Source organism: Sinohyriopsis cumingii, chromosome 19 (assembly GCF_028554795.1).
Source record: "Sinohyriopsis cumingii isolate HCF-2022 chromosome 19, ASM2855479v2, whole genome shotgun sequence".
NCBI classification, from domain to species: domain Eukaryota; kingdom Metazoa; phylum Mollusca; class Bivalvia; order Unionida; family Unionidae; genus Sinohyriopsis; species Sinohyriopsis cumingii.
The window spans coordinates 14,701,991-14,716,846 of record NC_142979.1 but is presented as its reverse complement, the minus strand read 5'-3'; the positions used below and the strand labels follow the sequence as shown (position 1 = coordinate 14,716,846).

Below are 14,856 nucleotides of genomic sequence, written 5' to 3'. Positions count from 1 at the left end.
TGTCAAAATTTTCATTGAAACAAAGCACGATGGAATGATGCCTAAATGGTCATTCAAGTCGTTCGTAAACCCCATTAAAACAACCTACAGACTCTAAAGCCATGCTTGGACATGTCGGGGGTGCCTAGGCGGTCCAGAACTGGGTAGAAACAACTACAAATTACAGTGTGACCCCGCTATAACACGGCAGTTGGGAGTAAAGAACCTGACCATGTTATAGACCGAACTGTGTTATAAGCAACCAGGCCAGTTAGCTGAAGAAAATTATGCATGTACCCCAAAAACTTGGTGGGGGGTTGGGGGGTTGGGGAGACAGGTAGGTAATAAATGTGGGTGGTAAAATATGTGCATCATTAGCACAGTTACCATCTTAAATCGATGCATATTAAATGAGAAATAGACCTGTAGTGAAAACAGAGAGGGCATATATAATATTTTACTTTATTTAGAGAACCATGAATTGGTGCATATACATGTATGCTGTTTATATATAAATGTCAAATGTATAGCATGAATAGAATATCAACACTGTGTACTCACCCGTGAATCTCATCATATACATTTAATCCACAATACAAGTAATTCCATCAAAAATATGCAATTAAAAATATTAAATATTTTTGTCACAGGTCATATGGGTCTGAATTCAGTGGAAAAACAGCACAATCACTTAATGAATGACGAAGCACATTTACTTTTGAATACGTTCCAAGTTGGTAAAAGTTTGCGTTTTGGAAGTGTTCTTAAGCATAAACTTTTTCCCTGCAAAAAGGAAACATTCATGGCACAGTAAATGTGTTCCAGTCATGTTGGAAAATGCAACCATCCATCAGATTCCATTGCTTTTATTTAAGGTTGGTACTGACTTCCTTTGAAGAAAGGTTCTTTGTTTTTATTGAAGATTGTAGTCGGCTTTCTTTGATGAAGGGTGCATGTGTTATTGAAGTCACCACTAAAGGACAGCTTTGGAGAACCCAAAAAATGCCCATTTCTTATTGTGGTGGCAATATCAAATAATTGTATTGCATGACTGAGACCTGATTTTATTTCCATTTGTTTCATATGTTTTCATAACAAATGGTGCTTCAAAAGTAATGTTTCCTTTGAAATTTCAGCAAACTATTTTATATGGGCACATGTTTAAAAAGGAATTGGCTGTTGTTTGGTCTATTCTAGTTACTGTTCCTCACTGCCTATTGAATAGACCAACAAGCAAGATGTTTTTTTGGTTTTTTTTAACGTTTGTGGTAGTGGAGTGATGCTGCCTCCCATGCATGCATTAGACATTTAACAAAGGGTCAACGGATGATAGAAAATGTAAGCATTTTGAAGGATTTAATTCTGAGTGAAAAGAAGAGGAATTTTACTTGCCATCCACATATAAATGTTAGTCTATGTAAAAATATTGATTACTAGTGACCGGCCAAAAATCCAACGAAAGATTACGAGAGAATGCTTTGTCCAGCTGATCTCCATTACCAGAAATGTCAACAACAAAAAAAAAGCAAATATCTCAACATACAGTACTCATGCTAGATGTCAAGATAAGCGGATTATGATATAACAATGCACTGTTTAAATGGTTTGTCAATATGGACAAAGAATTTATTTATGTAACAATAGATAAATTTCAGTGCATTTTATATCCAGCGGCTTCCTTTCATGGGCCCCCTGAATTTTTCCACTCCAAACCAGTGGTTGTATATGCAAGCTTAAACAGCCAACAATGTTGCCAATAAGGAAAAAATAATCAAAGTTTGCAACATTGGTGAAGCCCTACACGATCCCAGAATAATTTTTTTACACAATATTTTTCATACTTTTAAGAAGAAAAAACTTTTTTTTTTGTATACGAGAAAAATACATATAAAATTTCAGGGGCCACTCCACGATCATCTTGTATTATTCATATGTGATCTCTTCCCCAAAATGATAATACACTTTTGACATCTTTTTCATACTCTTAAGAAAGAATTTGTTTTTTGTGTACGAGAAAAATACATGTATATGAAATTTCAGGAGCCACACCATGACCGTGGAGCATGCTATAGTGGGATCACACTGTATCAACATTCACCAGATGTAACAGCATCCCTGACAAGTCTGGCCAATAAACATCTGTGCTGTCTGTCCTTTGATTTTATATGTTCAAAATATCTGCACTCTGTGTCTTTTGATTTTGTATATTCAAAACATCAACACTTTTGGTCCTATGATTTCCCACGTCACTCCCCATTTCTTGTAGTTCTCCTTAGAGTTGTTGACCAGGTGTCTATCTGATGCACATGCTACACATAGCTGATGATTTACACTTTGTATATGCATGACCAAAGTCATGAGGTTCTTGCATTTAGCCTCCACTTTCTGTCGAGCAAATTAATTTTTGTCTCTAAATGTATAAATTCACTGTTAGGATTTGTGATCTAAATGCCACCATTTCTGACAACTTTTGGTTTGCAAAACTTGCATTTGAGATCAGTCAATTTCAGACACTTAAACTGGAGAATAGTCAAACCAAACGACTTTTCAGAAATTACAATTATTTTATTGCATCTATTTGCATGCTAATTCTCAATGACATTATACTGTAAAAATCAGTAAAACAAAACACCACTGAAACTTAAATAGTTTTCTGGTTCCAGATTTTCCATCTTTAACAAATAATTTCAGAAAACCAAAAACCTATCAATTTTTGTTTAAGTTTAGTCAGATGGGTATTTGTTCATATTTATTTATATGGGGTTTTTGCAAACAGATTCATTCCAAAATGCATCAAGAATATTTTGTACTGTACTTCATGCTATGCAAGAGACCCAGGTGGATCTGAGACCGCTCACTAAGTTGATAACAACCAAACAGCTTATTACAAGAGCAGTTGACTAAGAAACTGTGCTAGCAGTACACTTTTTGTGAAATTATTAGAGGTTTTTGAAGAAATCTTTTAAAGGTTTTTGCATATTACTAGTAGTGGTAGCCAAAACTGATATTTCAAATGCTTTCATGCCATAATGATTTTGCCTAATTTTGCTGAAATTGCAAAATTGAAGCATCAAATCTTTCTGAATCCCAAACACAAAGCACATACACAGGGTCATACTGAAAGCAGACATGACCTATTGACCAGTTAAATGAACAAATATAAAAGTAACAAAATAGTTGTAAACAATAATTATTTGGACAGAATGCATGTTAATAAAATAAATAAATATATATATATATATATATATATATATATATATATATATATATATATATATATATATTCTGGATAAGAATTATACTGAATGGACACAATACATGTATAAATGTCTCCCATAATCCTCATTCATTTATGTCTTTCATTATTCTTACTGTCTGAGTACTAAGTTAACATTTTGCCCACAGGATGTTGCTTGAAATATGTCAAAGCATTTGATTTATATTATTGATATATTTCTATTATTTATAATAAATACTATTTTAACAATAATCAATAACCACATTCCCATTTCATGCTGAAATGAAAAAAACCTGAGAAAAATTCCACTGTGACATGAATCGCCAAGATGAAGAGCAAAGTAAAAAATAAAAGTGTCTAGTGTTGTCAAAACATTTGTTAGAGTTGAAATCACACTTAGCCCAAGAGATCTAACTACGAAGCTTCAAAATCAAATTGGTTTCAGTCCATGAAGAAATTCAAAGGTTACTGAGTAAGAGCAGAACTATTAAACAATTAAAAGGGCCACATTCTAAGTGAAATTAGAGCCATAATTCTGTAAGATTTAACTTGAAAGGTGAAAATCAAACTTGAAAAAGGTCTTCTTAACCCTAGTGGTGCAAGAGCCATGTATTTAGCTCTGAATGTGGGAACCCATATATTTATAGTCACATGCAACCCACAGCTGTATGCAGATACCATATTTGTATGGCTCCAGACAATGACATCTCCAGATGTCCAATCTCATCCAAACATTAATTGTTTGCTAATAATATCACATATTGATATGAAAGTGCTGACATTATCACATATTGATATGAAAGGCTGACATTATCACATACTGATATGAAAGTGCTGACACTATCACATTTAGTAACAAATTCAAGTTACACAAAATCAGGTTTTAACTAGCGGCCAAGTTTGTGTATCAATGAGTGAGTCCTGTTCAGAGGCTCTTCTTAAAGTGGGGGATACATTTCATCACTAAGAGTGAGAATTGTGACAAGCTTGAAAGGGACGAAACATTCAATTTTGGGGAGTGTAAGGTTTGGACTCCGAGATATTTCCTTTCATTGCCTAACCAAAAGTTTTTTTTTTTAAAAACCAACCCATATTCCTTTAATTGACTAATCAAAAGATTTATTTTAAAAAAAAACCAAAACAAAGAAAACAAAAGAGAAAGCATCTCCCTCTTCTTGTGATATAAAGCTCTTTTTTTCCTTCTGCTTTGCTCTTTCCCTCCTTCAACAATTGAGTTGAAAAGGAAATGGACTTGATAGAGAGATTATCTACTATTAAAAAACCCATTCTTAATGAGAGCAAATGACCTGGTAATCAAGGCTGTCATTCAGTAGCTCAATTTTCCACCTGATAGAAATCTTTCTCTCCTCTCATTTTTTTGGGGGTAGTTTTTAAGAAGCTATTTTCTGAAGTAGGTCAATGAACATACCAACCTGAATATATTTTCTTTTTTTATTTTCCTAAAATGTTTGAAAACTAAGTAGGTAAATAAAACTTATTTAAAACTACCTTAATAAACTTGTGTATGAAAATATTTTGATGCACTACTGCCACTGAATACAATATGCACATTAATTTTAAAAGGAAATGTTTTAAATGTAACTTAGATTTCAAAAGCAAATTGTGACCACATGTTATAAAATCTTGCATGAAAAGTCCATTAACAGTTCTCAAGTGTGTCATTATTTAACAAAAAATACTGCTATAAATGATGTCACATATTAATACTTCAACACTTAGGTAATAAATGAATGCACTGCTTTCCTTCACAGAATAATTTTCTGTAAGGAAAACTGCGTAACCGTGACACTATGTTCAGAATAATAAATCATCTGTTTTTTTTTAAATTTCAGACTCGCAAAATTTAAAAGATTGCATGTAGTGACTTTCAGGTCTCATTCCACTCGAAAGAATTCTTGAAAACTAATGTCACTTACATACATGCATACTGGACATAAGAGCTCCCTTTCAGTATTGCAAACATACATCTCACTGGTTCAGACTGTTGTGTATTTCTGCCTCATATGGCAGTAAAGATCAAAAAACATAATTGGCTTTGTAACAAATTGGCAGTTCTCAGCTGATGTTTCTTACCATATGTATCCAAAAAATAGCAGACCAGTCTATTGTGTCAAGAGAAGACCCAAACTAATAATGCTGTACCTGATGATATTACATTAAAAACTTTCAGATGCTGACACTTGTGGAAGTAAATACATAAATTTGGTAGACCATTTACAGTTGTGCTCAAACCAAGTGAACGTTAGAAGATGTATTAAAAATAACATCTTAAAACAACTTGAATTTTTGAGAAAATTATTGTATAACCATGATATATATATATATATATATATATATATATATATATATATATATATATATATATATATATATATATATATATATATATATAATTGAATGCATTAGTTACAAAAGCCTTTTTAGAAATCACATAAAAATGTATCCAATACTAGTGTTTGCAAATAAGCATTGGTAACAAGATCATATAAAAAAACAAAGCACTACCAGGGTTAGAGTAAAGCCTAAAAAGAAGTAGGTTTAAGTCAAAGAATTCCACAAAAGTTATTTATCATACACATTTTTCAGCTGCAACTGAATGGCAAAATTTTAAGTTAAACAGGGGTCATAACTCCATTATATTTCTTGGAATATAATGGAAAGCAAACTTGACTTGGTAGGCATTTGATACATATTTTACTCACAAAACAAAGATATTATCTGGTCCCAGTCTGCCTGATAAGGGATTTGTCCAGTGCTACATAAAACAACAAGATAATGTCATGGCAAAAGACTAAAACACACCCTAGATCAGAATAAAATTTGATTAAGTAATGGTATAGTAGAATTTTTGCTCAGATATTACTGATGCCCTCATCGCTGGTTCATGATGCTAAGTTCCTCCTGATCCCGCTTGTCTGACAACTCAAGTGACAGTTTAGACAGGAAGTTGTTGAACTCTTCCCGTACACTTTCCCCATCCTCCTCAATGTTCGTACGAACACATGGAATGTTTCCAAACTGATCACCTGCAAGCAGAAACAAAAAAAGGTTACATGCTTTACAAAGAACAAAGGAACACATCTGACAAACCTGACAAGGACATTGCATGGTCTCTGAACACGTTTGAACAATTCAGTTTTGCATTAAATAATCAGTACATATAGAAGTGGCGAGGACAGAGGGGACACACAAAGTAAATCCGAGTTTCTTTCCTTAAAAACATTGCTTTAGATTCAAAAGAAATGTATGTGTAAGATAATGTCCACATGAAGCCAGTTACACCCACATACATATTGTAAAAATATAAGTGTGAAATGGAAATTACTGACCCAAACCATGTCTCCTTAGGACAGGGGTGGGCAAACTACGGCCCGTGGGCTGCATGCGGCCTGCCAAGGGTCTTCCTGCGGCCCACTAAGGGTTTTCATGCGGCCTAGGAACAAGTCATCATTCACATCATTCGCACTGACTCTGTTTATGTTACTCTGTTTATCAAATAAATGTGCTTCTTTTGAAGTTTAAGTTTTCAAATATTAACAACATATTAACAACTGAAAATTAATTAGATGTTATTCAGAAAAACCTTTTGTTTTTGCTATTTCAAATATTAATTATTTTACTTAATGAACTATGCGGCCCGTGACAAGGTGTAAATTTGTGTATGCAGCACTTGCACTGGAAAGTTTGCCCACTTCTGCCTTAGGAGTTCAGACTCCTTCTTAGTCCTTAGAGAGAGAAATTACATGTTCATCTCCCTAACACTATGACCAAGTTTAAGACCTGGTAATGCAATGGTTGGCATACATCACTAAACCATGAAAGCCTGGCACAGCAACTTAGATCTCACTGAAGAATTGACCATAAAATATGTATATATGATGTCATGGGACAATAAATTCTGAACTGAAAATGACCTAAATGCAAGCCATAACCTAAGTGTTGACATCATACAAATATACACTGTCAATAATGAGACAGGTATTGTGAAAATGAATCAAGTTTCTTACAATCTGGTCGTAGGAAAATTTGTAATCAATTTTCTTCCAAATGCATTTGTAACTGTAATGCCATCACCATCTGACTTGAGACAATCATTCCTTACACAACGCTAACAATGCCTGATGAAATAGCTCAGTGTGAACTTAAATATCAAAATGTAATCTTTTTTAATAAATGCAGCTAATATGGACGCATCTAAATATTCTGATGCAAAATTGAAAATAAACAGGCAAACTCATGCACTTTTGTAAGTTATTTATTACCTTTCCACTGTGTCTCTGATCATAAGCCATATATATATATATATATATATATATATATATATACACACACACACACACACACACACACACACACGCACGCAGCACGCACCCACAGTCATACATGCTCGCTTATATACACACACACCCAGACATATATGCTAACTTATACGCTGGGTTGAACAGCAAACAACCCTGATCTATCAATGCATTATGCACTGGCAGATCTGGGCCTATACTGTTTGTTGACTCCTAGCAAATTGCACTGACCCAGATCTGCCTGCACAATAGGTGATGGCAGAACTGGGCCTATATTGTTTGCTGACTCCTAGCAAACTGCACTGACCCAGACCTACTTGCATATTATGCGATTGTAGATCTGGGCCTATATTGCTTGCTGCCTCCTAGCAAATTACACTGACCCAGACCTACCTGCACATTATGTGATGGCAGATCTGGGCCTATATTGTTTGCTGACTCCTAGCAAACTGCACTGACCCAGATCTGCCTGTACATTATGCAATTGCAGATCTGGGCCTATATTGTTTGCTGACTCCTAGCAAATTACACTGACCCAGACCTGCCTGTATATTATGTGATGGCAGATCTGGGCCTATATTGTTTGCTGACTCATAGCAAATTGCACTGACCCAGACCTGCCTGCACATTATGTGATGGCAGATCTGGGCCTAGGCAGTTTGCTGTTGGATTCAACTTATATGTGAGTAAATATGGTACCAACAATGCAATGAATGTATTTTATTTGTTATCAATCATCTGACTCCTGTAACACTTGTGTTATATGAGTGACAATGAAATCACCAAAACATGTAACAATAAATATTAGTGCATCCTGTTTCAGTTGATAATGAAATCACTAAAACATGTAACAATAAATATTAGTGCATCCTGTTTCAGCTGATAATGAAATCACCAAGGCGTGTAACAATAAATATTAGTGCATCCTTTTTCAGTTGATAATGAAATCATACAATTGTAACAATAGCATAAGTACGTCCTGATGAGAAGTAGAATGTATGATCAGCATCACAAGAGGTATTATCTGTTAAATGAACAGGATTATCAATTACCTGTGAGCAATCACAAACATTAATTCTGGTTCCAAAACATGCATATCAAATCCTGAGAAGTATACTGTATATAGCCATGTACAAGTCAGACCTAACAGCAAATTGCACAGACCCATAATGCATCAGCAGATCTGGGTCTGCAGTTTGTTACAAGTACACAATGGAACAAGCAAAATACATTTTGATCTACTGGTAAATTATGTGATTGTAGATTACTGTCTTTGTTGTTTACAGTGAAATTGTGCTGTAACCAATAAAGTAGATCTCAGTTTTGTGTTATGCATGCTTACCAATCCATTCCACCCAATGTGCACTAATCACGCGCATAACTTACCAAGCTGGGACCTTTCTCTGTCTCCTGTGTGAGGACGATGGTGAGCAAATATACAGCACTGTGATTCCTTAATGCCCTGCTGACTGATGAAGAAATCGTACCTGTACAAATACAAAATTATTCATGTAACAACAATGAAGGCAAACAGGTGAATGTGATATAGTCATTACACAGAATCAGCAATTGAAAGTAAGCATATAGTCATTACACAGAAACAGCAACTGGAAGTAAACATATAGTCATTACATAGAAACAGCAACTGGAAGTAAACATATAGCCATTATGTAGAATCAGCAATTGGAAGTAAACATATAGTCATTACATAGAATCAGCAATTGGAAGTAAACATATAGTCATTACATAGAAACAGCAATTGGAAGTAAACATATAGTCATTACACAGAGATAGCAATTGGAAGTAAACATATAGTCATTACATAGAATCAGCAATTGGAAGTAAACATATAGTCATTACACAGAGATAGCAATTGGAAGTAAACAAATAGTCATTACACAGAGATAGCAATTGGAAGTAAACAAATAGTCATTACACAGAGATAGCAATTGGAAGTAAACATATAGTCATTACACAGAGATAGCAATTGGAAGTAAACATAGTCATTACATAGAATCAGCAATTGGAAGTAAACATATAGTCATTACATGGAATCAGCAATTGGAAGTAAACATATAGTCATTACATAGAAACAGCAATTGGAAGTAAACATATAGTCATTACATAGAAACAGCAATTGGAAGTAAACATATAGTCATTACATAGAAACAGCAATTGGAAGTAAACATATAGTCATTACATAGAATCAGCAATTGGAAGTAAACATATAGTCATTACACAGAGATAGCAATTGGAAGTAAACATATAGTCATTACACAGAGACAGCAATTGGAAGTAAACATATAGTCATTACATGGAATCAGCAATTGGAAGTAAACATATAGTCATTACATATAGACAGCAATTGGAAGTAAACATATAGTCATTACATATAGACAGCAATTGGAAGTAAACATATAGTCATTACATAGAATCAGCAATTGGAAGTAAACATATAGTCATTACATAGAATCAGCAATTGGAAGTAAACATATAGTCATTACACAGAGATAGCAATTGGAAGTAAACATATAGTCATTACATAGAATCAGCAATTGGAAGTAAACATATAGTCATTACATAGAAACAGCAATTGGAAGTAAACATATAGTCATTACACAGAGATAGCAATTGGAAGTAAACATATAGTCATTACATAGAATCAGCAATTGGAAGTAAACATATAGTCATTACACAGAGATAGCAATTGGAAGTAAACATAGTCATTACATAGAATCAGCAATTGGAAGTAAACATATAGTCATTACATAGAATCAGCAATTGGAAGTAAACATATAGTCATTACACAGAGATAGCAATTGGAAGTAAACATATAGTCATTACATAGAATCAGCAATTGGAAGTAAACATATAGTCATTACACAGAGATAGCAATTGGAAGTAAACATATAGTCTTTACACAGAGATAGCAATTGGAAGTAAACATATAGTCATTACACAGAGACAGCAATTGGAAGTAAACATATAGTCATTACACAGAGATAGCAATTGGAAGTAAACATATAGTCATTACACAGAGATAGCAATTGGAAGTAAACATATAGTCATTACACAGAGATAGCAATTGGAAGTAAACATATAGTCATTACACAGAGATAGCAATTGGAAGTAAACATATAGTCATTACACAGAGATAGCAATTGGAAGTAAACATATAGTCATTACACAGAGATAGCAATTGGAAGTAAACATATAGTCATTACATGGAATCAGCAATTGGAAGTAAACATATAGTCATTACATAGAATCAGCAATTGGAAGTAAACATATAGTCATTACACAGAGATAGCAATTGGAAGTAAACATATAGTCATTACATATAGACAGCAATTGGAAGTAAACATATAGTCATTACATAGAATCAGCAATTGGAAGTAAACATATAGTCATTACACAGAGATAGCAATTGGAAGTAAACATATAGTCATTACACAGAGATAGCAATTGGAAGTAAACATATAGTCATTACACAGAGACAGCAATTGGAAGTAAACATATAGTCATTACATGGAATCAGCAATTGGAAGTAAACATATAGTCATTACATAGAATCAGCAATTGGAAGTAAACATATAGTCATTACACAGAATCAGCAATTGGAAGTAAACATATAGTCATTACACAGAGATAGCAATTGGAAGTAAACATATAGTCATTACACAGAATCAGCAATTGGAAGTAAACATATAGTCATTACATAGAATCAGCAATTGGAAGTAAACATATAGTCATTACATATAGACAGCAATTGGAAGTAAACATATAGTCATTACATAGAATCAGCAATTGGAAGTAAACATATAGTCATTACACAGAGATAGCAATTGGAAGTAAACATATAGTCATTACATGGAATCAGCAATTGGAAGTAAACATATAGTCATTACATAGAATCAGCAATTGGAAGTAAACATATAGTCATTACATATAGACAGCAATTGGAAGTAAACATATAGTCATTACATAGAATCAGCAATTGGAAGTAAACATATAGTCATTACACAGAGATAGCAATTGGAAGTAAACATATAGTCATTACACAGAGACAGCAATTGGAAGTAAACATATAGTCATTACATAGAATCAGCAATTGGAAGTAAACATATAGTCATTACACAGAGATAGCAATTGGAAGTAAACATATAGTCATTACACAGAGATAGCAATTGGAAGTAAACATATAGTCATTACACAGAGACAGCAATTGGAAGTAAACATATAGTCATTACACAGAGACAGCAATTGGAAGTAAACATATAGTCATTACATATAGACAGCAATTGGAAGTAAACATATAGTCATTACATAGAATCAGCAATTGGAAGTAAACATAGTCATTACATGTAGACAGCAATTGGAAGTAAACATATAGTCATTACATATAGACAGCAATTGGAAGTAAACATATAGTCATTACATATAGACAGCAATTGGAAGTAAACATATAGTCATTACATAGAATCAGCAATTGGAAGTAAACATATAGTCATTACATAGAATCAGCAATTGGAAGTAAACATATAGTCATTACATAGAATCAGCAATTGGAAGTAAACATATAGTCATTACATAGAAACAGCAATTGGAAGTAAACATATAGTCATTACATAGAAACAGCAATTGGAAGTAAACATATAGTCATTACATAGAAACAGCAATTGGAAGTAAACATATAGTCATTACATAGAATCAGCAATTGGAAGTAAACATATAGTCATTACATATAGACAGCAATTGGAAGTAAACATATAGTCATTACACAGAATCAGCAATTGGAAGTAAACATATAGTCATTACATAGAATCAGCAATTGGAAGTAAACATATAGTCATTACATAGAATCAGCAATTGGAAGTAAACATATAGTCATTACACAGAATCATCAATTGGCTATCAACATACACTCACTGCATAGAATCAGCAATTGGCTATCAACATACACTCACTGCATAGAATCAGCAATTGGCTGTCAACATACACTCACACAGAATCAGCAATTGGCTAACAAGATACACTCATTACATATAATCAGCAATTGGATGTAAACATATACTCACTGCACAAAATCAGCAAGATTCCACCCACCCACCACTTTCCAAGCAACTACTTATTTCTTCATATAACTTTTCTGTCTGTCCCTTTCTTTACAGTATTTTTGGCTGACACTCATGCATCCCAAGAAAATGTCATTCCAAATTAATTAAGGTCTAGTATAGCCAAATCTATGTATAATGACCACTAGTAGTAATAATGACCACTAATAGTAATAGGGACCACAAGTAGTAATAATGACCACTAGTAATAATAGGGACCACAAGTCACAATAATGACCACTAGTAGTAATGATGACCACAAGCATTAATAATGACCACAAGCAGTAATAATGACCACAAGCAGTAATAATGACCACAAGCAGTAATAATGACCATTAATAGTAATAATGACCACAAGTAGTAATAATGACCACTAGTAGTAATAATGACCACAAGTAATAATAATGACCACTAGTAGTAATAATGACCACAAGCAGTAATAATGAAAATAAGCAGTAATAATGACCACTAGTAATAATAATGAACACAACTAGTAATAATGACCAGTAATGGTAATAATGAACACTAGTAGCAATAATGACCACAAGTAGTAATAATGACCACTAGCAGTAATAACAACCACAAGCAGTAATAATGACCACAATTAACAATAATGACCACTAATAGTAATAATGACCACAACTAGTAATAATGACCACAAGTAGCAATAATGACCACTAATAGTAATAATGACCACAAGTAGCAATAATGAACACTAGAAGTAATAATGACCACAACTAGTAATAATAACAACAAGTAGCAATAATGACCACTAATAGTAATAATAACCACAAGTAGCAATAATGAACAATAGTACTAATAATGACCACAAGTAGTAATAATGACCACTAGTAGTAATAATGACCACAAGCAGTAATAATGAAAATAAGCAGTAATAATGACCACTAGAAACAATAATGAACACAACTAGTAATAATGACCAGTAATGGTAATAATGAACACTAGTAGCAATAATGACAACAAGTAGTAATAATGACCACTAGCAGTAATAACAACCACAAGCAGTAATAATGACCACAATTAACAATAATGACCACTAATAGTAATAATGACCACAACTAGTAATAATGACCACAAGTAGCAATAATGACCACTAATAGTAATAATGACCACAAGTAGCAATAATGAACACTAGAAGTAATAATGACCACAACTAGTAATAATAACAACAAGTAGCAATAATGACCACTAATAGTAATAATAACCACAAGTAGCAATAATGAACACTAGTAGTAATAATGACCACAAGTAGTAATAATGACCACTAATAGTAATAATGACCACAAGTAGTAATAATGACCACAAGTAGTAATAATGACCACTAGAAGTAATAATTACCATGAGTAGCAATAATGACCACTAGTAGTAATAATAACCACAAGTTATAATAATGACCACTAGCAGCAATAATGACCATAAGTATCAAATGACCACAAGTAGCAATAATGACCACTAGTAGTAATAATGACCACAAGTAGCAATAATGACCACTAGTAGTAATAATAACCACTAGTAGTAATGATGACCACAAATAGCAATGTGTTGTGTTGTGTGGTTTAATGCCATTTTTCAGCACGTGATAGGCTATACATGGCAGCCAGTATTATTGGTGGAGGAAGAACCTGAGAAAACCCCAGAAAGAACCACCATGTAATATAAGCTTATATTCCAAGTTTGATCAAAGTCTGATCAGAAATATTGCCTACAGAGTCAAAGCAAACTCTCTTAATCATATGCAAGATCACCTCCATAATATTCATAGATCTTGCTCATATTCAAACGTGTCTGAGACACTGATGATACAAATTTGAAAAAGCAGATCAAAAACATGGCCTATAGAGTGCTAACAAGCAAACATTGACAGAAGGATGATGGATAAAAGACAAAAGGCTATATCATAACCTCACTTGAGGTTAAGGCTAGGTGAGCTACATATCCTCCAACATCTTGACAATATTTAATAATCAGAAACCTCATAGATCTTGATGAAATAAGCCTTTACACAGAGTGTGATACAAATCTGACCAGAAATAGTCACTAAAGCATTTAACAAGTTCAGCCGATCTGATGCAAAATATCATCATTAACATGCATCAATCTTGCTCATTATTATATTCACTTGAGATCTTGATGATCTGTGCCTATTCATCAAGTCTGATTAAAATCAGATCAAAAAGAGTCTTTA

The 14,856-nt window shown here is 33.4% G+C and overlaps 1 protein-coding gene across 1 annotated transcript in view; it reads right to left on the bottom strand.

Annotated features, from left to right (window-relative positions):
* Window positions 1-427: 427 nt before the first annotated feature.
* LOC149775164 (intraflagellar transport protein 22 homolog) overlaps window positions 428-14,856 on the bottom strand; it is a 33,187-nt gene continuing 18,758 nt past the window's right edge. Inside the window, exons 5-6 of the mRNA XM_089943433.1 lie at window positions 8,923-9,023; window positions 428-6,264 (exon numbers count right to left, since the gene is read on the bottom strand). Of these exons, the coding sequence (XP_089799559.1) occupies window positions 6,110-6,264; window positions 8,923-9,023 (256 nt within the window). The 3' untranslated portion in view covers window positions 428-6,109. The remainder of the gene's footprint in view (window positions 6,265-8,922; window positions 9,024-14,856) is intronic.